Genomic DNA, 23301 nt, shown 5'->3' on the forward strand with positions numbered 1-23301 from the left:
GCTAAAACCACCTGTGACTGGTTATTCTTGCGTATTCGAAGGCGACGGCCCCTTCCTTCATTGGATATGCCAAGTCGAAACTCAACCTCTCACGAGCACATGACGCACCAAGACAACTGGCCATCGGCAGCATGGGCAACCATCAACGATGCCGGGAAAGCGTCCTCGGTCGGGTTGGGTTAGAATCGTACTGAATTGTAATCGCACTGAACTTGGGGTCTGCCCACTGAGACTCGTGAAGCACATCGGATCCAAAAAGAAGTGGGAGGAGGAGGGGGAAAAGGAAGCGACCGGCTCTCCATGTTCCCGCTTGTTACGCGCCGATCCAAGCCATTGCAGATGACAAGAATGGTGTTGAACTTGATGATGATGATGATGTGGACGGAGGGCACACGGCTTCCCTCCTCGCCATCAGCTAGAGGTCTTCCGAAGTGGCGTTCCTAAATGTCGTACGTGACACGCATGTGCTCGACTCCTATGGTTGCATGTCAAAGGGCCACGCGGAGAAAAAGTCAGATGAAATTTGAGTTGGTTTCCCCATCATCTCAGCCGAAACCAACGTCCAAGCTGTTCATACGCTCCGAACGGCTTCCGAATGGGAGGCACCGGTACAACAACCCAAGCATACCATGCCGCCCGATTCGGTGACAGGTGCGGCGGCGTCACCCCAGTTCTCCATCATGATCATACATCGCGAATAACCTCACAGCTTCACGGCACGGCTTAGGCACGGCAAAGCACGGCACCACATTCAATTTCCAGACGAGTCTCGAGTCTATATCGCTGCCACCGTCCCTCACGAGCAATCCAGGCAATGTCCATCGCAGGAACAAGAACGAGTTTCTCATCACAAGCTACCTCAATGTGGGACACACTCTCTCTCTTTCTCTCTGTCCCGGAGACTCAGTGAGTGCACACGACTCGACTCCTCGATGCGATCTCGAATGCCCATAAGCTCTCCAAACGGCCCAAGACTTGAGCCGCACCCGCCAAACGAGGTCGTTTTTGTCGCACGGGGACCAAGGAAACCAAAAAGAATGAAAGAAAGAAAAGTGGAAAGAGAAGTAAAAACACAAGATAGAAACAATGTGGTAAGACACAGACAGCCCTATAACAATCCCCCTCGTCCAGTTCCGAGAGTGGAGGGGATTTGTCGCCCGTCCGTCCGTCCGTCCGTCCGTCCGTTTTCGATGCTAGATCCGTACCGCCGCTATTTTTTGGTTTCCAATTTCCCAAAGAAGAGGGCGAAGAAGAACAATAAAATATAAAAAAAAGAAGAATAGAACTGGATGTATGCCCTCGCTTCCCGATGCTGATGGCGAGAGACAGAAAGCAGCGGCCCATAGTCGTCTCTCCCTTGCCGTATGTGCTGTCCTGGCACAAACGAGAAATAAGAAAGGCGATCAAAAAGGTTGTGGCGGACGCAGGCCGTCCGTGTTTTTGCCCTTGCCTCGCCCCGTCCACGCCATCCGGATGCGACTGTTGTCATGCGAATGGGTATATAATGCTGATGATAACCGTAGAAAATGAGGGGGAAAAAAGGAGTGCTCTGTGAGGAAGCATCAATGCTAAGTAATGGTGTTCGTGGCTCTCGTGTGTCCGTCTTTTGTCATTCTCGATCGACAATCTCGACCGAGTGAGTTCATATGGCCTTTTGTTGCCTTGTTCCGATGTCTCTTGTGACGATACATGGGTAGATTGTAATGTTATGATGTGGTTTGTGGTGTGGGTTTGTTACTGTGCGGGACCCGCGGGGAACGGTCCGATCTGCTGGAACGACATCGCCTTTTGCTGGGCCGCTTGCGCCGCTTGCGCCTCTGCGAGGGCGGCAGCCTGCTTCTTCGCGGCCAGAGTAGCCTTTCTCTTGTTGACGGCACCTTGCATGCTGCCGTTGAGCCATCGTTCTGTGACGAGAGTGTTAGTGACATGATACGACGGGTATGCTGGACTGCTGTCGACTTACTCTTCATCGAGGCCGACATCTTCTCCGACTTGGTCATGGTGGAGTAGTCCTTCTCTTCTCCAGCCTGACTAGGTGGAGCAGAGGACTTCGCTGACACAGGTGCCGAGACCGGCGCCGGTCGAGGCGTCGAAATGTTGTACTCGCTCACGTCGGTTGATGTCTGGCGCGGTGATGCCGCGGGCTTGAGGGTCCATTGGTCCTTTCCTATAAGCTTGAAGGACACCGTCAAACGGGGAGAGCCTGGCGTGGTAGACGAGGCCGAGAAGTCGTGGAGCTCGTTGAGAATCCGCTCCGACGCCGTCTTCTTGGGCGCCAGCTCCGGCGCGCTCTGTTTCCGGTGGATCCGGATGATGCGCGCCTTCTTTGGCGGGGGTGCTGCCACCGGCTCCTCTTCGACGGCGTCCGCCTCTTCTTTCCAGTTCCGCTGCCGCTTGTTCTGACGCAGCCCATAGGTAGAGCCGTCGTCTGAGATGGTGGCGTTGGAAGAAGACGAGGTGGGGCGAGACTCGTCCGTCGTTTCCGTAGCAGTTGCGACGTGGCCGTTGCTTCGTCTCTTGGCTGCGCGGCCGCGCTTCGGGGTCGGCTTCTTCTGCTCCTCTGACTCCGGCTCGGGTTCGAACTCTGGCTCGGGCTCTTCGACAACGACGGCCGCCGACTTTGGCTGGCGGCCACGCTTGCGCTTGGGAGGTTGAGTCTGCTCTGGTTCGGGGGGCGTAGCACTGGCCTCGTCCTCGGGCACAGGCGATCCGGGCTCGGAGACCACCACAACGGCCTTCCTGCCCCTCGGTCCTCTCTTCCGTGGCCCAGGCTTGGCCGGCGAGGTTGATTGAGGCTCTGGCTCTGGCTCCGGTTCTTGCTCTTGCGAGGCAGCCGCCCTGTCGGCGGCGGCGGCTCTGCCTCTCTTCTTGGGAACAGGCTTGTTACTCCCGGGAGTTGCTGCACGATGGTCATCCTGTAACACACCGTCGAACAACTTGGGGGGGTTGCGGGTTCTCTTGCCCGAGACAATGACTCCATCGCCCTCGGCGGCCTTGGCACTCGCCTGCGGCTGGCTTCGGAGCTGTCGACCTCCCTCCCCGCCGCCCTCTCGCTGCGCGCCGGGGTCCTGGTTGCCAATCTTGTTCGGGTGAGGGTCGTACTCGAAGCCATAAGCATTGGCCATGACTCTGTCCTGCCAGCGTTGCTCGAGGATTCCGGCATCTTTCTCTTTGATTGTTGCTCGGGAGCCCTGCACTTCAAAGTCCTTTTCGATGTACGAGTCTACCTTTGCGAAGGCGTTGAGGTCGGCAGTCTTCTTTTCAAAGGCGGCATCTTGGACTGCACGACGTTGGGCATTCTCCTGATCATCGACGATCCTAGTGCACTTCTTGTACTCCTCCTGGTAAGCGACGAGGCATTCGTTGGCCCTCTCCAAGATGTACCAGAGCTCATCGTCAGAAAGATCCTTGGTGTCTTTCAGGAAAGCGGCGAACTCGGAGGGGTCTCTGATCTTCTTGAATTTGTACTGCTTGCGGAAGAGCTGCTTGGGCATGAGCGGTGCCGGCGTGGTCGTACCGGTGATGGTAGCGGGCAGCACTGGCGAGCCTTGACGGGGCGTAAGAGCAGGAGTAGGGGCCGCAGAGTTGTAGGCCGAGCCCTGGGACAGTTGCTGGCCCTGGCTGTCGTTGGCGAGATCCTCGTCGTTCTCGGCGTCGGCGTCAACATCATCTACTTCGCCTTCGGCGTCGGCATTGCCATCATCTTCCGCATCAACTTCGACTTGTTTGTAGTCGGCATTGGGGTCGGCCTGCTCGGCATTGTCGGCGTCACCGGCAGTCTCAGCTGCGTCGGCGTTCGAGGTCGGCGCCGAGGCTTCTACCGTGACGGGGTAGATGGAATGGGTGACATATTCGCCGTCGATGTAAGGAGTGAGGTGGGACCATGCATATCGCTTCTTGGCCGCCTTTGGGACGGATGTGGGTTGCGGGGAGGGCGCCTTAGGCTGTTGGACGATGGAGGCATCATCCTGCATTTCCGCATCAAACTCCTCCGCGGCGTCAACATCCATCTCGTCTTTGAGTCTAGATGATTCTCCATGTTCGGAGGTGAATGACTCGGTAACGTCAACACTGCGACTTTCGGCACCGTGCGTCGCAGCAGGCGGCTGCGCGCTTTGTGGTGGTTGGGAATGAGGTGGCAGGTCATACTCGATGGCTTCGACATGGCCATTGGAAAGTGCCTCATGATGAGCATCTTGTTGACGGACGGGTTGTAAGGGCGTCTCTTCAGCAGGGTGTGCAGCAGCGAGGTGGTCGCTGGTGGCGGGGGCGGCTACAGCTGCGGCGGCAACGTGGTTCTCAGCGACAGCCGGAGCGGAGTTTTCCTGTGAGCCGAGAAGCACAGCAGGCCCAGTAGACGACGACGATTCCTCAGCAGCTTCCGGCAGCGCCGTTCTCTGCGGAATGGAGTCGGTAGGACGCACGGGAGAGCTGACCTCTCTCTTTGGTTTAAATGAAAAATCTTCCGAGAACTGAGTGCGCTGCGCTGGCGCTGGCACTGGCTCGGGATCTGGGCGCGTACCAGCACTACTTATAATGGTAGCCTGGGTGATGCGGATAGGCCGAGGATGGACAATGATGGGACCGGAGTTCGTGTTGGAAGCGACAACAACGTCCCGGGCCTGGCTCGACCGTCCATCGTCCTGCTTGATGACTCTCTGGTCAGTAGGGGAGACGGGCTGATGGACGTCCTGGGCCTTGCGGTACTGGGTGGGCGAAGAGGACTGCTGCGGGTGTGTTTTGTTATGGGGAATACGACCCGGCTGGTCTTTCACGTCTTCTTCATGGTCCGAGGCATCATCGGAGCTCACCAGGTCCGAAGAGTCGCCAACGACCTCGATAGTGTCCTTGACGACGTCCTCGTCGGATGGCTGAGAGTAAAAAGACTGCTGCTGCTGTTGCTGTTGCTGCTGTTCGACGACGCTCCTGCGGGCAGGGGTTCTGCGGCGGGCGGCAGCGGTAGCGCTGGCGACGGAAAAGTCTCGCGAGGTGGCACGCCGCTTCTGGGCCGTGGGCGTGGAGTACTCGTCGTCGGCGACCTCGCTGTCTGCACGTCTCTTGCGGGTGGCGGTACGCGGGGCGGGGATGGCAATCTCTGGCAGCTCATCCTCAAAGTCGGCGGCCGAGTAGTCAATTTTGGCACGCTTCCTCAAAGTGTGCGGGCCCTTGCGATAGGTCTCGTCCTCTTCATCGGCGGCGCCATCGAATCCAGTGCGAGACCTCTTTCTAAGAGCCGTCTTGCCGCCAGGTCCGGAGAGGCCGCCGGTAGAGGGCGAGGAACGGAGGCTAAAAGGGGTGCTCATGGGAATGGGTTTGGCGGTGCGGCGTTGTTGAGGCGCCGTCTGGGGAGTGCGGGACGCGGCAACGGGGGGTGAGCGCGTCATGATGGTCGAGGTCGAAGTCGACTCGGCGCCGGCGCTGGCGCTGGTATCAGACTGGACGCCTGAGGTGGGAAGGGTTTTGCGACGATGGGGACGGCCGCCACGAGAGCGCTGGTCCATGGTTTCGCGGAAGGGCGAGTGTGTCGTCGTGTGATGAGGCGATCAAAGTAAAAACAGGTGACCTGGCTTACGGAGACCGATATGTTGACGGTGATGAAGATGTGGTGCCGCAATGAAATGCCGGGCGAGGGAGAGAAGTCATTCAGTTGAACGGACTCGGGGGCACACCTTTGGAATAAGTGATGGGCTGTGCAAGAGTGAAGCCGGATTTTTTTTTCTTCTTCAATCTCCTCCGATGCGGCTTTGGCGGAAGGGCTGGTGAGAGATGATATGGAAGAAGGGGGAAAGCAAAGAAAGAAGCGGCGGAGGAGGTGAAAGTATGTGAGTACGTACGGGGCAAACCGGGAATTGATACAAGTGGTGATGTGGGTTGACTGAGATGAGGTGAGGTAGGTGAGCGAGGTATTGTGTGTATGTGTGCGCGTGTGTGTGTGAGAGTGAGAGTGGAAGTGTGAGTGACCTGTCCGTCTGACTGAGTCTGTCTGTCTGTCTGTGCCTGAGCTGCTGAGAGAGGAAACAGAGACAGAGTGAAAGAGTAAAGGTAAACGGGCCTTGCTTGGTCCTTTTTTTTTGGGATGCTGGTGGCCAGTTTGATAGGCGGAATAGGGCCCACGATCAGAGATGGTCTGCGCGACAGCTAGAGCAAACGAAAAGGGTGTCGAGAGGAAGCCAGAGAGACGGGGGCAATGGCGACAATGATTTTTCTTGGGCCGGATGGTTGTTGACGGGGGATATCTGGCATGGAAAAAACAGGCCGTGATTCTGGTTTGTTGCTGGCTGGCCCCTTCCGGTCTTGTTGCTGAGATGAGATGCTGCTACTGCTGCTGCTGCTGGACACCAGTGGAGATCGGAGAAGGCTGTCTTTCGGGCTTGCAATTCTCGGTTTTTACCGGCCACGTCCGTCCGTCCGCCTTACTCTTGACTGTCTGTCCGTCGTCCGTCGTTCCGTCTGGCAGCTTTGGGGGTCGATGGGGAAAATGCCAGGGCAAGCAAGGCAGAGAGAGAGCAGCAAGGCAAAGGCAAAGGCAAGGCAAGGCAAGGCAAGGCAAGAATGGCACGAACTGGGCCCCTTTGCCTTTGGGGGGGTTTTCTTGCTGCACTGGTATTGGCTGTTAGTCTTTTTCGAGCCAGCCACACGCCTGGGCCAGCATAGCACGCCAGCATAGGGAGACAGACTCTGACGGAGACGCATAGAGAGACATGGCGAAAAACACCATAAAATAAAAATACGGCCCGGTACGTGGGTACAAGGGGGAAGGGGTTAGAGCTTGGGAGGTACGTATCCCTAACCCGAACTTCTCTGTAGGTACCTATCAAACGATGAAGCAGTCATTTACAGGGAGCTACAGGCAGCTACAGCGAGGACATCCGGTGTGTGAGCAACCTAGAGTCGGCACTCTTGCAGAACCACTGCACTGCTGCTGGGCTGGAAGTACCTATCCAAATGAGAGGGAGCACTAACAAGAAAAAACAGGTGAAATGGCCACATCAGACGGAGAGAGAGGGAGTGTGTGTGAATAGCCCCACTGACCCACAAGGCATGCTTTTCATTCGCGCGGCCTGGGTCAAGTCGGCCAATAGGTGAGCACCAGAAGAGACTAGTCCACATGAAGACTAGTGCGCATTCGTCCCTCTCCGCCTGATGCATGTCCCGTCCCTGATGATGCATGTCTGTCTGGCTTGTCTCCAGGCCACTGAGAGTTGGGAGTGAACTGTGAGTAGGTGAGTTCAGTGAGTTCAAGAGCTCTCCAAGTTCGACGATTACAGTATCACCTACCTCCTCCGCCAACTCATTAACATATCAATTGCTTGTGTTACGAGCCTAGCACAACGCTCTTATTGCTACCCCAACCTCCACTGTCCGCCGGTTCTTTCCCCAGATCTGTTGTTACTTTGAGCTCTTGTTTCAAGCCAGCTTGGAGCCTCCCTAGCGTCGCCTGACTCAGCTTCGCCGAGTGCATCCCATCCCGCTCACTGGTGCTACTCGGCTGCTGCTGCTACTGCTGCTACGACTACTACTACTACTACTACTACTACTACTACTGCCGCTGCTTGTGACGTCTGCCCCGCAACAACATCACCTCCAACCAACACATTTCGCATCGTCACCGCCACCCATGGCTTCCAAGAAGACCAAGCCTGCTGCCGCCGGCGACGACATCGACGACCTCTTCGAGGGCATCGGCGACAACGCTGCTGCCCCCAAGAAGTCGCTCGAGAAGAAGCCTAAGCCCACCACCGCCGCCTCCAAGGCCATGGCCGACCAAGACATCCTGGCCGAGCTCGAGAAGGATCTCGAGCAGCCTTCGCGACCTCACACGCCCCGTCTCAAGGAGCCCGCCGCCAAGGGCCTCCCCAAGCGCTCTGTCACGCCCACAACCGACGACAAGTCGGCTGCACCCCGCAAGTCCACCGACAGCGCACGATCCCTCCGCGCGAGCTTCACTCCGAGCGCCACCAGCTCCGATCTGCAAGAACCCGATAAGAAGCCCGCCGAGCAGCCTGCTGCCACTCCCTTGTCCACCACCGCTGCGCCCGACGCCGTTCCTGCCGCCGCTGCCGCTGCCGCTGTTTCTGGCGGTGGCTGGTGGGGTGGCATCTTCAACACGGCTACCGCTGCCATGAAACAGGCAGAGGCCGCCGTCAAGGAGATCCAGAAGAACGAGGAGGCCAAGAAGTGGGCCGAGCAGGTGCGAGGAAACGTCGGCGGCCTCAGGGCTCTCGGTAAGTTCAATGCTACGCGTCTTGTCTCCTCCCCAATGCGCGCTGAAAGACCGTCATGGGCTGGCTGGTGCAAATAGGTTTTGCTGACGACCTGTGTTCAGGAGACAACCTTCGCCAGCAAGCGCTCCCTACCTTCACGAATATCCTCCACACCATCGCTCCCCCCATCAGCTCCCACGAACGGCTGCTCATCCACATCACCCACGACATGGTCGGATACCCCTCGCTCGACCCCTTGATCTACGGCACCTTTTCGCGCGTCATGTCCCAGGTCGAGGGTGGCGAGTTGATGGTCATTCAACGCGGCCAGGAAAACACCAGCCGGCGATACTCTAACGACAGTGGCGCGGGCTGGAGAGATGGTCCTTGGTGGCGACAGTCGGACTCTCCCAGAGATCTTGGTCTGATCAAGGGCCTGACCGAAGGCACAAAGCTCTGTCGTGCCGGCGCCGAGGGCTACGCCAACGAGTACTTTGGTGCCCACGGAGGCATCGAGCAGGCCAGGGTGCGGGCCACGGAGCCCTTGAGCGAGGACAACCCGGTGCGCAGCTCCGACCTGTTCCTCGCCATCCAGGCTGTGGGTATCACGTCCGACTCGGCCCTGTTCGCCCGCACTGCTGCTGTCGAGAAGGAGAAAGAGACCTCGGCCGTCGCCGAGCAGGACGAGGCGGACGACATGGTCTGCTTTGCCGTCTTTTGCCTGGACCCGGTTCACGAGATCGAGTACTCGACCATCAGCCAGTCCATCCCGGCCAAGTGGATTCGCTGGCTCGACGCCTCCAACCCGTTGACGCCCGTCAGCGGTGATGACGGCCAGGAGCCGTCTCTGCAGCAGTCGATCCCCGACGAGATCCGCGAGATTGTCGAGAGCGGCGGCGTCGACCCCCGCGAGTGGGTTGCCGAGTGGATCGAGGAGCTGCTGGGCCTCGCAGTGGGCGTCGTTGCGCAGAGATACGTCGCCAGGAGGATGGGCGTCGGCGAAGGCGGCATCGGTAAGGGCAAGAGAAGGATGGAGGAGCTTATGCAGGACGGCGGCGGCGAGGCGGCTCGGGCCGGCCTGATCTGAAAGGTGGTGATGGCACTGGCCGCAATGCTGTATGAATGATTTTGCTTAGGTGTTCGGGTATACCGTTTCTTTTATTCAAATCGCAAACAACGGGCAGCTAGCTCTGCAAGCGTCATCGACCTTTGTGAAAATATTTGTTGAGGGTCTGCACAAGGCGACGGCCATGGAAGACGAATGGCCACTGGTTCCATGATGCCAGAGCGCACTTGACGTCCGTAGTATTTCCCGTCTCTATCTTTATGACTTGGGTCAGAAGTACGACACCTTAACACCTATTGAGTAATGTACAGAGAGGCAACCAAACCTTACAACGCTAAAAACACGGGCCTGGCTTGTCAAGATATCCAGAATCGTCTTATTAATTGCACTTCCTTTGCATGTAACATCTTGTTGAAGTCGGCCTGACAACTGCTTGACCGCCTGCCCCAGCAATGGACTTACACGGTTGAGTGAGACCAGCCGGTGCCAGCCGTTGGCGTTTTATCCCCACAGTCACAGTCCCGGGTCGCGTCCTCCTGAATCCCCGTTGTCAGGGGTTCGAGGTCCATTCCTCCACCCCCTCCTTGCTTACATCATCTTGATTCACCGCCGTAAAATCCAAAGAGAAAATTTCTTTCCAATTCTTGTTCTTGACACACACACTTTCACACATACAGTACACCACACCATCCACCACCTCGCTGATCAGCGCATGATGCAAGCACGGTGACATTCGCAGAACGCTGAGAGCTCAAGTGAGCTGGCAGGGTCTCCTCGCTGTCCACACACCATGAGGATTGGCATTATTCATTGCCAGCATAGCATCCCCATCTGCAGCAAGCACGGTTACATGCAACACCCGTGAATGCCACAGGCAAAACAAACCCAGCAGCAATCTACCCAGTCACTCGGGCTTCTCACGAGTCTTCGCTTCGGCGAGGGTCTCCTTCTTGTGCCGCGTTTTGCGGTGCACTCTGGAGAGGACTGGAATTACTTCATTGAAACGGGGAAAAGGCAAAAGGCGGGCGCCGTCGGGCTTCTGCTCGGTGGTGTTCGTCCAGCGTCTTGGACCGGCTGCGAGAGAGAACAGGACCATCATAGTCCATGCCCATCTTTTTTTCCTACATGGGCGAGGCTCCAGGCGTACCGACATTTTCGTTGCTTCGTGACTTGTTTTGTTTTACTGATGAAGAAGAAGAACAATGGCTGCATGTGAACTGTTGATGCTGTTTTTTTTCTGGTTGCTCTGAACCTCGTAACATTCATCTTCATTGCACGATCCGTCATTCCGCCGGGTGTTGGAGATCTCGGAGCACTCAGAGAGTCGACACAATGTTACATAAGCAACGGAACTCGGTCTGAGCCCGAGACCCAGTTCCCCGGTGGTTCCTTCCTGCGGATTGGACCGTCTAGCCCGGCAGTACGGCGCTTGACACCTCTTCAGTGTCTCTTTCCGTCTGTCGTTCGTTCTCTCAGCGTTAAAGAACACTGACGTCACTCGGCAGGCGGCGCTTCGCATCGCTTTAGCAGGCGCTATCTTACCCATCCTGCCTTCCATGTGCGGTTGTACAGCTGTCATATACAAGTACAAGTACATGTACGTAGCCCAGCTTAGCGCTTTCTCTGCCAAGGAAGCGAGACGGACTCCAATCTTTGGCTTTCCACATTTGCGTATCGCGTATTGCATCTGCTCGTCGGATCATCTCACACACTGAACATTGCGCATCTCTTCACCATCCACTTGTTCTTGAACCTGGTCTAATATCAACCGATACTCAGTGCTCGCTCCGTCTTATCCCATGCCATGGCACCCAACAACAACCACAAGGAGCGAAAGTTCTCCCACCTGCCGCTGAGCACGAGCGGCCCCATTAGCTGTGCTCTCACCGGCAGCGCCCTGCTCAACACCCCGTACCTCAACAAGGGCACTGCTTTCCCCGAGGATGAGCGCCGTGAATTCAACCTCACGGGCTTGTTGCCGCAGAGCGTGCACAAACTCGAGCAGCAGGTGGAACGTGCCTACGACCAGTACAGGATCCGCCCGGACGAGCTTGCCAAGAACACCTTCCTGACTTCTTTGAAGGAGCAGAACGAGGTATTGTACTATCGCGTACGTGCTGTCTTCTGTCCTTGTCGTAGGGTTGATTTCAGGAAGGGGAGACTGATGACCAAATAGCTCTTGCAAGCAAATCTTCCCGAGATGTTCAGCATCGTCTACACGCCCACAGAGGGAGACGCGATCCAGAAATTCTCCCATCTCTTCAGGCGGCCCGACGGCTGCTTTCTCAACATCAACGACATTGACCGGGTCTATCACGATCTCGCCCAGTGGGGACGCCCAGAGGACATCGACTACATCGTCGTCACCGGTCCGTGTCATTCATTCCCTGCCTTTCTCAGTGACCGGGACAGAAAACTAACAAGACGCAGATGGCGAAGAGATCCTTGGCATCGGAGACCAAGGCGTCGGCGGCGTCTTGATCTCCGTCGCAAAGCTGGTCCTCACAACCGTTTGCGCCGGTATACATCCCAACAGAACCCTCCCCGTTGTACTGGACTGCGGTACGGACAATGAGGGGCTTCTGAACGATGATCTATACCTGGGTCTCCGCCAGAAGCGTGTGCGGGGAGACAAGTACGACCGATTTGTCGATGAGTTTGTCAAGGCATGCAGGAGGCTGTATCCGCGTGCATACATCCATTTTGAGGACTTTGGTCTTGACAATGGTAAGTGGGCCGCGCCTGTGTCGATATCAATGCGACTTTGCTGATGAATTGGCTTGAACTTAGCGAGGAGGATTCTCGACCGATACCGCCCTCATATCCCGTGCTTCAACGACGATATTCAGGGAACCGGCTGCGTGACGCTGGCCGCAATCATGGCTGCGTTGCATGTGAGCAAGCTAAAACTCTCTGACCTGCGCCTGGTCATCTTTGGTGCGGGGTCGGCCGGCGTTGGGATCGCAGACCAAGTCCGGGACGCTATTGCCGCCGAGGGGAACATCGACAAGAAGGAGGCGGCCAAGCAAATCTGGTACGTTTAGGAAACAGTCAAGCACTAGCGCTATTCTTGCTAACGACACATTACAGGCTGGTAGACAGGCCCGGTCTGCTGACCAGCGAAAGCGAGCTGTCTGCCGCTCAGAAGAGCTTTGCGAGAGACTCTTCGGAATGGAAAGGAAAAGATAGCTCCCTCCTCGAGGTCGTCAAGACCGTCAAGCCCAACGTCCTTATCGGGACCTCCACCAAACCCAAAGCATTCACCGAGGAAGTCGTCCGCGCCATGGCCGAGGGCGTCGAAAGGCCTATTATCCTCCCGCTCTCTAATCCGACGTACCTGCACGAGGCCGTGCCCAAGGACATCTACAAATGGACCGACGGCAAGGCTCTCGTCGCGACGGGGTCGCCGTTTGCGCCTGTCATTGGTCCTTGGGGCGAGGAGGGCGAGGACATTGAGATCGACGTCGCAGAGTGTAACAACTCGGTCGTCTTTCCCGGCATCGGCCTTGGCTCGGTACTCTCCCGCGCGAGTCTGGTCACGGACAAGATGCTGGTGGCGGCAGTCGAGGGCGTTGCGTCGTTGAGTCCGGCACTTGAGGATCAGCGGGCACCTCTACTACCCGGGGTCGAAGATGTCTGGGACGTCAGCGTAAGGATCGCGAGGAATGTGATCAAGGCTGCTGTCGAGGAGGGCGTGGCGACAGAGGAGGACATCCCCGACAATGACGAGGACCTGGACGAGTGGATTCGCGAGCAGATGTGGTATCCCAAGTATCGGCCACTGAAGCTCGTTGCGTTGAACGAGGCGAGTAGGGAAGCCAAGGGGGAGATGAAGGTCGCAGGCAGCTTGGCCAAGGTGGGGAACTGGTAGAGGCTTTGGTAATGTAAACGGTGCAACCCCTAGTGCTTCATTATGTAAATGTTTAAATAGCAAGTTTCGTTGATCAACTTTGGATTTTGAACATAGCAATCTCAGCAACCCCGGCAGTTTCTTCTTCAGAAAGCCAGCCTGGTTCCGAACTACCGTCTGCGATTTTGACATTGGCTTAGTATCATAATTGCTAAGAGTAGGTAGAAATCATGTAGCTGAGCCTCTGATGTGTGAACGGGTCTTTGATTGAACGACATAGATTGCTATCATTACTAGGCTCCAATCTTGCAAGACAAAATAAACTTGATCAGGCATACAACTATACATGACAACCGCAAGAAGAGAAACAAAAGCCTGACACCCGTTGAAATGATTCAGACGAATTATGGTTACTGTTTCAGTGCTCTTGTTCAACTACGGTTTAGCTAAGACAGGCCAGGACATGGTAAAACCACGCTGAACATAATCCGAGTTGCTTCTATAACAGAACTTTTCCAAATAACTGTTGACTACTACGTGCTACAATTAGCTGGTGCAGAATTGACGGAATGCCTGGAGTCTATTCACAACAGAACTAGATACAAACAATCTCGAGTTTATTTACATAATCTGAATTATAAACCCAACTTGTGAGGGCTGTTCGTTGTTTGAAGACTGTGCTCTGTCTTGTTACTTTGGACTTATCACAGCGTCTTGGGATTTCGAGGTGAGTTATGTTACCATGTTCTTCGAATAACTTTTTTTGTTTGTCTACTCTTTTTTTTTTTTATCAAGACACCACTTTCTTTTATAGGGTAACTCGCTTCCAATTGATTCACCTGTATTTTGCCCCTAGGGTATCAGAAGATAGGAAACCGAGCAGTCAGTATCAGCACGAGACTTGGCCGGACTGACGAGCCCGTGCTTGCCAGGCTGGTGGTTCCACTGCTTCGCCCGACTGTTTTTATCAAGCCGGTCCTTCACTCGCACAAGACTCACAGACCTAGCGGAGTCGACCGATTGTTCTTACATTTATTTATGTTTTTTACCCCCTCTTTTTCTTCATCTCTAGCCTCACTGCTGTGATACGTCCACCTTACTCCACCAGAACTCGGACTCCTTTCTCGCCCAGGTGTCCGGGTGTAAGCGCGCCGGGACACCCGGCTCGCCGCCGATGAGTTCCTTGTTCTCCTCCCCGAACACAAGGGCCTTTGGGTCCTCGGGCACGTACCGCTCCCACGTCGGCCTGTCCGGGCTGCTCTCGCCCCTGATGGCGTTGGGGTCGCCGGCGACGATGAAGCTGGCAATGTAGGCGTTCAGCGTCAGGCACAGCTCCTTTTGCGCGGGGGAGATCTTGGTCTTGGCCGGCTCGCACGCCTCGTAGTACATGTTCTCACCATGGCGCGCGCGGTCGAGGACGGAGCTCTCGAGGCCCCACTGGTAGAGGTACACGGGCTCCGGCGAGGCTCTCGAGGCGAGCTCCGCCGTCTGCCGGACGGGCGCGACGTAGGCGTACTGCCCGTAGGCGATCTCGAGGCGGCGGTACTGCGCGCCGGTGCCGTCGAGGTGTTCCCTGTACGGCGAGTCGGCGACGGTGAGGGGGTCCGGGTAGAGCGCGTCGATGGTGGCGACGTCCTCCTTGGACAGCAGGGGCAGCAGGTCGGCGAAGAAGGTGGTGAACTCGTCGGAGCGCGAGACCTGCTTGCTGATGTAGATGGAGCCCTCGTTGCGGTTGAAGCCCGTCATGATGGGGACCTTGCGCCAGCGGTCGAGGCGCCAGGACTCGATGGGCGGGCGCGGGATGACGTCGCCGTCGATGACGGGCTGGAAGGCCCAGCGCAGGGAGGGGTTGTATTTGTCGAAGACGGCGATCTGGGCGCGCTGGACGACCTCGGACGGCGCCGCGCGGAGGTGGCGGAAGGTCTCGGCGGCGGAGAGGCCCGGCGGGCAGCCCGTCTCGGCGAGGAAGTCGGCGAACTGGGCCTCGTGGATGGGTGCGTTGTAGGGGCGGACGGCGCGGGACGTTGGGGCGCCGGACTCGAGGATGACCTTGTGGAAGAGGGGTGGGTTGTACTGGCCCTCGTCGTTGATGAGGATGTGGCCGATCTTTGGAATGGGAGTTGGGTCAGCGTTTGGGGGGGGATTCATTTTTCTACTTTCTCTTCTATAGAGAAGCATGACATATTAGAGGTGAGAGGGGGAACTCACGGAGTGTGCTCCGGCCGAGATGCCGAAGAGGGTGACGTTGTTGGGGTCTCCGCCAAAGGCGGCGATGTTATCGCGCACCCACTCGAGCAGCAGGAGCTGGTCCTTTAGCCCGAGGTTGACGGCGCCCTCCTCGAAGCTCATGGCGGACGGGAGGAAGCCCAGGGCGCCGATGCGGTAGTTGAAGGAGACGGCGACGAGCTGCTGCCCCGAGTGGGCCAGGAACGAGGCCGTGTTGTGCATCTTGGCCGTGCCCCGGTTGAAGGCGCCGCCGTGGATGTACACGGCGACGGGCAGCAGTGGCTTCGACTTTTGCGGCACGGCCAGCGGCCGGAAGACGTTGGCCGTCAGGCAGTCCTCGCTGTACTCGAACGCCGGCCCGCCGGGGAAGAGCTGCTTGCCGGGGGCGACGGGTCCCCATTCCGAGGCGTCGATGATCTCGGTCGAGGGTTCGACGGGCGCCGGCGCGCGGAACCTGCGGTCTCCTGTCGGGGGCAGGGCGTAGGGAATGCCTTTGAAGGCCTCGACGGGCCGGGGGAGGTTCTCTGACAGGACCGTGCCGACGACGGTTCCCTGTGTGAGCGTCACGGACGGACGGGCGTCTTCTATCTTTGAGCCCATCCTGTCGGGGTGTTTCGTGTGCTGGTCCTAGAGGGATCCGTCGTTTCAGTCGATTTTCGTTTATGAGAGTCTTTCAACAAGAGAAACGTGATGTTGTCGCGATGGTTTAGTTATCGATAAGTCGGCGGCTGTTTCGTACCGGCTCTCCGTCTTGCGTAGATGGCTTATACCTGACTCGCCTTTTCAGTTAACTAGCTATGAATGCTTGGCGGCAGAGGTGCTCTTGATAGCTGTTGATATGAGAGGCTGAGTGAGGCCCTTCTCAAGAGTGTGTCGATACCAGGGCGGGTTGCCCGCGGGGATCAGACGGCCGATCTCGGCGGAAGACGCGCTCTCGGACCCAGATCTGCAGGCCGAATCCTTCACACTCTCACGGCCATCGTCCGGTCTTATCAGTCCCGAGTTCCGGCCACCAGTTCCCCGACTCAGGACCCGGCACGATACCCCGCGACAACTGACTGCAACTCGCTGTAGCCGACTGCGACTTGCCCGGGATGCATCCTGGTTTTTGCGGGTAACAACGCCCCTCATCTGGCTCAGGGATGAATTGGAGCTCAGATAAGGTGTCCCATTGATGGACTTACATCCAGCCGCGCTATCAAGTTATCTGGGTTATCTGGTTCTACCCCGGACTCGGCAGCGCTGATGGTCAGGGGGGGCGACAGATTGGAGAGATAGTGACCAACGGACAACGGGCCATTAGAATGGATATATAGCTTTTCCTCGGGGGCCCAGGAAGCCTTAATAGTAGAGAGAATGAGGTGTTCCTTGGGCCACTCTGCTGCCGTCCGTCCTCCAGAGTCCACCACCCTTCTCAAACATTCCCTCAACCATCAGTCAACATGGCTGAGAAGCAGCAGGCCCAGAGCCTCAAGGACGTCAAGGCCGCCGAGGATGGCCTTGAGCCAACAAAGTCGTTTACGGCGGGCGAGGTTGAGCTCCTCGACGAGTCGGCAGCATTCCTCTACGAGAACAACATCACCGACGAGTACCTTGCCGAGCTCGTCAACGATAAGGAGATGAACCGTCGGCTCGTGCGCAAGATTGACCTCACCATCCTGCCCCTGCTCGCCGGCACCTACGTGCTGCAGTACATCGACAAGCAGGCGCTGTCGTACGCCGCCGTCTTCGACCTCTTCGACAGCACGGGCGTCACGCAGACGCAGTACTCGTGGTTCGCGAGCATCTTCTACCTGGCCTACCTCGTCGCCGAGTACCCTTGGGTCTACGTCGCCCAGAAGACGCGCATGGGCAAGGTCGTCGCCGGTTGCGTGCTGTCGTGGGGCTCCGTGCTGATGATCACGGCCGCGTGCTCCAACTTCCCGGGCCTCGCCGTGTGCCGCTTCTTCCTCGGCGCGTTCGAGGCGCCCATCACGACCTGCTTCATGATGATGGTGTCCATGTGGTAAGTGAGAGGCTGAAAAAGGAATCCAGAGAGACACGAGCATAAAAAAAAAACCATGTCGAGCAACGAGATAGGCTAACAACACCCCGCGCCACACAGGTACGTTCGCGCTGAGCAACCGTTCAGGGCCGGCATCTTCTACTGCTGCAACGGCGTGGGCTCCATGCTCGGCGGCATCCTCAGCTACGGCATCGGCCAGATCAGCGGGTTCCCCGTGTGGAAAGCCGTCTTCATGATCTGCGGCGGCATCACCGTCATCTGGGGCGGCGTGCTGCTCTTCTTCTTGCCAGACAGCATCCTCAGCGCTAAGCGGTTCACGCTCGAGGAGAGGGCACTGCTTGTCGGCCGCGCACGCCTCGCCCGGACTGGCGTCCTCAACAAGACCATCAAGTGGTACCAGGTCAAGGAGGCGTGCCTCGACCCGCAGGTGTGGCTTCTGACGCTCTTCGTGCTGCTCAACGAGGTCATCAACGGGGGCGTCGCCAACTTTGGCAAGCTCATCATCAAGGGCCTCGTCTCGGACCCGCTGCTCACGACGGCGCTCGGCATCCCCCAGGGCGCGTTCCAGGTCTTCTGGATCCTCTCCGGGACCTACACGGCGACGCGGTTCCGCAACCACCGCACGACCGTCATGGCCGTGTGGCTGATCCCGACCATCATCGGCTGCTGCATGATCTGGAAGCTCGACCGCACGCACTACAAGATCGGCGTGCTGTTCGGCTACTACCTCATCGGCTGCTTCGTCGCGTCGCTCGTGCTCGCGCTGCAGATGCCGGCGACGAACCTGGGCGGCTACACCAAGCGCATCACGGCCTCGGCCATCGTCTTCACGGCCTACTGCGTCGGAAACGTCATCGGCCCGCACGCCTTCCTGGCCCGGGAGGCGCCGCTGTACCAGACCGGGTGCAAGGTCATCCTGGCCTGCTCCGCCGCGCAGATGGTGATTGCCGTCTCCCTGCGCATGATGCTGATCCGGCGCAACAAGGCGAGAGACGCGGCAGCGGCGGCGGCGGGGCATGCGCCGGATGCCGAGCACGAGGACGAGGGCGTTGACCTGACTGATATGGAGGTGAGTTCTTCGCATGATGAAGAGACGAAAGAGCCCGTGAGGACTAACACGCAAGCAGAACCCCAACTTCCGTTACGTATTGTGAGAATCGGGTATTTAGTCGGGGTGAGAGGCATATGGATAGATGTTTTACGAAACGATAGAATTCATGAGAATATGTTTGAACAGCAAACTGGGCGGGTAACTGCTTGTGATAGCTTGTACATTTGTGACATTTGGCGAAAGCCTTTTTGGCCTTCGTCAGATGATGGTCACTTCACTAATATATGCAAGTCTCGTCGAAGCTTCAGACTTTCCTAGCCGGGCGGTCCGGAGAGGCCACAGCTGCACTCGCTAGCTTTGCCGAATGAACCGTCCTGACCAGGTTGTAAACGGTAAAACTGAACATAATGGGTTGAAAATCGAATCGTATTGACGGCCCGGCCGCTGCGCCTAGACATGTAAGACCCGTATCTGTACCATGACGAACACCTTAACCGCCACGGCTTTTTCAAGGCCTGCATCAATCTGCGGCACGGAGGCTATCGAAGTAGCCCCAGAATCCTCGACCATGGGAGACCATCGAGGGTGGCACGAGAATCCTTCGCTAGCCGGGGGTGGGAAGGCGTCTTGTAGTGGTAGTAGCACTAGTAGTGGACGTGCAAGCTGTCTGTCGCTTCGAGGGCGAAATTTGAGAGAGGATCACTGGACTCTTGGTTTTTTTTGTTTGGGCCTTGCTTCTGGGTCTCTGTTTTTGATCTCGAACGCGGAAAATCTTCATTTTGTTGGGTAGTCGTGAACCATTCCTATGCCATTTCCCTCTCCGCAGAGAGCCGGACGCCTCGAATTGGCGATATACCATGCAACCAACTCTAGATCCATGATGTTGACCGACCGAACCGCAACGACTAGACCTGTTGTTTCGCCCAAGTCAGTCCCGCCGTGTCCGCCCTAATGCAACACCCTCTTGTCTCGAGCCGCAAATAAACTCCCGGACGTACCATCCTCCCCCGAGGTCGCAGCCATCAGCGTTTATCGCTGGGCGGACCAGACGGACTTGACGAGACCGTCACGCTGAGCCAGGCGGTTGAAGGCATCGTCGGACTCGCCCATCGCGCGAACGAAGCCGGAAAGGGCGTAGACGTGGTTCTCGCCGGGGACGGCGCGGCCGTTCTCGTCAACCTTGGCGACGGAGATCTGAACCGAGGCGTGGTCCTTGGCCTTGATGATGCGGTTGGTGGCGCTGCACTTGCGCGGAACGTAGCTATTGTTGGGGGAAAAAAGAGCACATGTTAGCCAGTGTTTTCTCTCTCAACATCGATGTAGCAGACGGGCCCTCGCGCGAACGAGAGCATTTTCTTTGCATTTTTTCTTTTCTGCTTTCTCTCGTGCGGGAAAAGGGTTCGTCGGCGTTTCGAGTTTTTGGGGAGAGAGAGGGGACGGGTGTTCTCACAGATCGACGATCTCGCCCTTGTCGTTCTCCATTGCTGCGACTTGCGTTCGGGGTTGTCTAGAGGCAAGTAGGGTGGTGGTTTTTGCGCGGGTGATGTCGTCGGACGAGAGTTCGTGATGGCGGGGACGATTTCGAAAGATCGAAAGGAAATTTGGTGTGCGCGCCTGCGTCTGTGGGCGACTGTGTTTCGGTCCGTCACGGTGCCGAGTGGAGGGCCCACTCGGGAGCTCAGGGCTACGGGTCACGTGTGAAGAGTACTGTGGCTGGTGCAGGCGCTTCCCAGTACTGTGGCTAATGGATATTGAAGTGGGTACGCCAACAGACAGAAGGGCCCGTGCCTTCTGATACCCCACCTCGCCGCGTCTCCCAGTTGTTCTCCCGCGCGTCTATGCATTCAATGCAATGTTGATGTTCAGTTTAGTGAAAACCGTCCCAGAATCGCACTCGCCACCCAACCCCAATTCGATACCCTCCCGCCACCGAATTGGCACGGCCAAGGCCATTTTGCCTATCTTGCTCTTTTATGGATCGTCGTGTCGTGTCTGCACAAACACGCCATCCTGCTACGCATTATATCGAAACCATGCGCCCTGCGCATCGCTGCGGGCCTGCCGAGATTCACGATGGGGTCTCCGTTTCGAAGCACCCGTCATGACGCCTATACACTCTCCTCTTCGCCAGGCCTGCCTCCTCTCGATCAGCTCAAGTCTCAGTTGCCTAAGGAGCCCCCCGTTCGAGGTGGCAGTGCGGCCATGACCATACCAGACCATGCCAGCCGCCACTTCACCGGCGCTTCGAGCTTCCTCCGCCGGGAACCGTCTGCGATTGACCTGACGACACCCTGCAAGACCTCCATTGAGTCTCCTGCGCTGCAACATGACGAGGAGGTTACGGTGATATCCATTGCGACCCTGACTTCAAAGCCGAAGCGAAAGAGAGGTGCCAAGGTCATCGAGAAGAAAGCGAATGCGCCGCCGCTCAAGTCTACCAAAGAGGATGAAGCTGGTCCGCCACGGAAAAAGGATGTAAAGTCCAAAGGAACAGCAGAAAAATCGGATACGAAGTCGAAAACGACAAAGGCTAAGGCTACGACAAAGAAGGGCGGCGTCAAGAGTCGACACTTCGCCAAGCTCAAGACCGGCAACGGCGAGACCAAGGAGGTAAAAGCGCCGTCACCACCCAAGCAGGATGCAAATGAGCCGTTGGAACTGGAGGCGGCCTTGAGACGCCGTATGGATTGGACACCTCCACCGGTCGATAATGATCAAATCGCCGGATCCAAGTCTTCGATTGTTCGAGACGACCTGCTCTCCTTGGCTGCGAAGAGTCCGAACCGCGAAGCACCGAAAGAGACGTTTGAAAGCCTATTGAAGAACTACGGCCGGCCAAACGAGAACACACCCAAGAGGCCGTCTGCTGAGCCGGTAGATGGTGATTCCCCCGTGTTCAAGAAGAGGAAAATGATCGAGGCGCTGTCTGTTAAAGATTCGTCAAAGATGCCACCGCCAATGAAGAGTGTCACGAAGGCAAAAGCTCCCAGGAAGAAACCACGTACGATTACCGAGCTGGCCACATCAGCGTACGAAGTCCCAGATGCCACCGAACCGGAAACTGCCTCGGCACCTCCCCAAGAGAGCGTCCAAGACGAGGGTGAAGCAGCACTACCCAAGGGGAAGAAACGAGCGTCCAAGGCCAAGAAGCCAAAGAAGGTCCCCCCGCCAGAGCCTGTCCTCTTGTCGCCGACCGCGGCTTTAAGGCAGGCCGCGAACCAGGATTATGTTTTCGGCACTTCGAGCCAGCTGGCACGAGAGCATTCACCGACTTTCCTGAGAGATCTCCAATCCGCGCTGCAAGCTTCGAACTCGTTGAGGGAAGAGGATCCGTTCGTGACACCAATCAACAGTGATGCCATCGAACCCGAACCGAAGCAAAAACTCTGGGATATAGGTGCAAGAGATGAGGACGGAAGGTTGCTGGACCTGGAGGTCATCGATCTTGCCGATACCCCCCAGGCGGTTCCAAGCCCAGCGGCCGGTCTCAACCCTTTCGGATATGCTGGCGTTGAGAATCCAGGAGCACCACTGCAGGCCCACATCCCATCAGACGTGTCCTTCCCGGATATCGAGGACCTCTTGAGCAAGGCTCCCGAAGGCAACGATGTCGCTGAGCGGAAGCAAGCGGCGCCCTTACCAGCTCATATCCCCTCTGATGTTTCATTCCCGGATATCGACGATCTCCTAGGTGACCAGATGGGTGACATCGTGCCCAGTGAGCAGCAAGAGGTGCAAGCATTTGTTTCCAGCGCCCGGGCAGCAAGGACTGTATCTGACACGGCTCCGGTGGTCTTGATATCCTCTGGTTCTGGACCGAATGTTGAAACGGATCCTGAATCACCACCCGCTCTATTGCCTTCAGCATCAGACGACGAAGTGACAAAGCCCGAGGCCGAGAAGGCAGTAATCAAGCCTGCGCCAGAGATTCCTAAACCGGACTTTACTCTTTACACGGACAACCAACTTTCCAGGGAGATTGCATCTTACGGTTTCAAGCCCGTCAAGCGACGGCAGGCCATGCTTGCTTTGCTGGATCAGTGTTGGACGAGCAAGCACAAGACAGCCATAGCATCCCTTCACACCAACCATCCGGCTTCGACGGCGTCCAAGGCGCAGGCTATTGCTTCAAAGCCTCCAAAGCCCGTAGCAACCACATCACCAAAACGGCCGCGAGGTCGCCCCAGGAAGAACAGCGAGGCCGAGTTGTCATCCAGCGAACCGCCACCGTCGGCTCAACCGCCGCCGCCTTCACCCAAACGAGGGCGCGGGCGTCCCAAAAAGAACGCGGAGCCCACAAAAGCCACCAGCTCGATGTCTACGACGGCCAGGACGGGTAAGACCAAAGCTACCATGGTGGCTCCCGTGGCCCCCAAAGTGGTTTCGCCTCCAAGGAAGGCCAAGGCGTCGGCCGTTATTGAGATTCCAGACTCGGCTTCCGATGGGTCGCTCTCACCATCGCCGTCAGCATGCTCCTCACCCGAGCCTATGTTTTCACCGCCCCCCGAAGACGTCTCGGTGTCCATTGGTGATGACACGGAAATGTCCCTTGTTGCGTCGTCGACGACGAGCGATCCGGCAGCATTGTTTGCGCACATTACGACAGCAGTGACGTCGGTAGCACCGACTACGGACGTGAAGAAGCCGACCTTCCACGAGATGATGCTGATGTACGACCCGATCGTTCTTGAAGATCTCGCCACTTGGTTGAACACGGGGCAACTTTCCAGGGTTGGCTATGACGGCGAGGTTTCGGCGAGTGAAGTAAAGCAATGGTGCGAGTCCAAGAGCGTGTGTTGTCTGTGGCGCGAGAGCTTGAGGGGAAAGGAGCGGAAGAGATATTGATTAGGCGTCTATGCATCAACGATACCCCATTGAATATGTATGCGAATGAATATT

General features: G+C 57.1%; 8 protein-coding genes across 8 annotated transcripts; 5 read left to right on the forward strand and 3 right to left on the reverse strand.

The window, feature by feature from the left end:
* Positions 1–712: 712 nt before the first annotated feature.
* Positions 713–6334, reverse strand: CDEST_11914 (uncharacterized protein). The gene is made up of 2 exons (XM_062928070.1): positions 1964–6334; positions 713–1904 (listed from the first exon to the last, which is right to left on the reverse strand). The coding sequence occupies exons 1-2, from the start codon at positions 5499–5501 to the stop codon at positions 1735–1737; spliced, it is 3708 nt and encodes a 1235-aa protein (XP_062784121.1). The 5' UTR covers positions 5502–6334; the 3' UTR covers positions 713–1734.
* Positions 6335–7546: 1212 nt separating this feature from the next.
* Positions 7547–9675, forward strand: CDEST_11915 (uncharacterized protein). The gene is made up of 2 exons (XM_062928071.1): positions 7547–8225; positions 8327–9675. Exons 1-2 carry the CDS (start codon positions 7619–7621, stop codon positions 9289–9291), a joined length of 1572 nt encoding a protein of 523 aa, XP_062784122.1. The 5' UTR covers positions 7547–7618; the 3' UTR covers positions 9292–9675.
* Positions 9531–10450, forward strand: CDEST_11916 (uncharacterized protein; the record flags this gene model as incomplete). The annotated part of the gene is made up of 2 exons (XM_062928072.1): positions 9531–9546; positions 10066–10450. The coding sequence occupies 2 exons, from the start codon at positions 9531–9533 to the stop codon at positions 10437–10439; spliced, it is 390 nt and encodes a 129-aa protein (XP_062784123.1). The 3' UTR covers positions 10440–10450.
* Positions 10451–10452: 2 nt separating this feature from the next.
* Positions 10453–13199, forward strand: CDEST_11917 (Putative malic oxidoreductase, malic enzyme domain, malic enzyme, NAD-binding protein). The gene is made up of 5 exons (XM_062928073.1): positions 10453–11380; positions 11447–11639; positions 11701–11997; positions 12061–12304; positions 12361–13199. Exons 1-5 carry the CDS (start codon positions 11075–11077, stop codon positions 13139–13141), a joined length of 1821 nt encoding a protein of 606 aa, XP_062784124.1. The 5' UTR covers positions 10453–11074; the 3' UTR covers positions 13142–13199.
* Positions 13200–13847: 648 nt separating this feature from the next.
* CDEST_11918 (Putative carboxylesterase, type B, carboxylesterase type B, active, alpha/Beta hydrolase) lies at positions 13848–16707 on the reverse strand. The gene is made up of 2 exons (XM_062928074.1): positions 15329–16707; positions 13848–15226 (listed from the first exon to the last, which is right to left on the reverse strand). The coding sequence occupies exons 1-2, from the start codon at positions 15944–15946 to the stop codon at positions 14195–14197; spliced, it is 1650 nt and encodes a 549-aa protein (XP_062784125.1). The 5' UTR covers positions 15947–16707; the 3' UTR covers positions 13848–14194.
* Position 16708: 1 nt separating this feature from the next.
* Positions 16709–18510, forward strand: CDEST_11919 (Putative major facilitator superfamily, MFS transporter superfamily). The gene is made up of 3 exons (XM_062928075.1): positions 16709–17351; positions 17451–18420; positions 18479–18510. The coding sequence occupies exons 1-3, from the start codon at positions 16789–16791 to the stop codon at positions 18503–18505; spliced, it is 1560 nt and encodes a 519-aa protein (XP_062784126.1). The 5' UTR covers positions 16709–16788; the 3' UTR covers positions 18506–18510.
* A 1-nt stretch (position 18511) lies between these two features.
* On the reverse strand, positions 18512–20011 carry CDEST_11920 (Putative small ribosomal subunit protein eS21). The gene is made up of 3 exons (XM_062928076.1): positions 19853–20011; positions 19401–19663; positions 18512–19313 (listed from the first exon to the last, which is right to left on the reverse strand). The coding sequence occupies exons 1-2, from the start codon at positions 19882–19884 to the stop codon at positions 19432–19434; spliced, it is 264 nt and encodes an 87-aa protein (XP_062784127.1). The 5' UTR covers positions 19885–20011; the 3' UTR covers positions 18512–19313; positions 19401–19431.
* A 464-nt stretch (positions 20012–20475) lies between these two features.
* CDEST_11921 (Putative HMG-I/HMG-Y, DNA-binding, AT hook, DNA-binding protein) lies at positions 20476–23247 on the forward strand (the record flags this gene model as incomplete). The annotated part of the gene is made up of 1 exon (XM_062928077.1): positions 20476–23247. One exon carries the CDS (start codon positions 20476–20478, stop codon positions 23245–23247), a length of 2772 nt encoding a protein of 923 aa, XP_062784128.1.
* Between the last annotated feature and the right edge of the window lie 54 nt (positions 23248–23301).

The sequence above is a fragment of the Colletotrichum destructivum genome, chromosome 8 (genome assembly GCF_034447905.1).
Source record: "Colletotrichum destructivum chromosome 8, complete sequence".
Classification (NCBI taxonomy): Eukaryota; Fungi; Ascomycota; class Sordariomycetes; order Glomerellales; family Glomerellaceae; genus Colletotrichum; species Colletotrichum destructivum.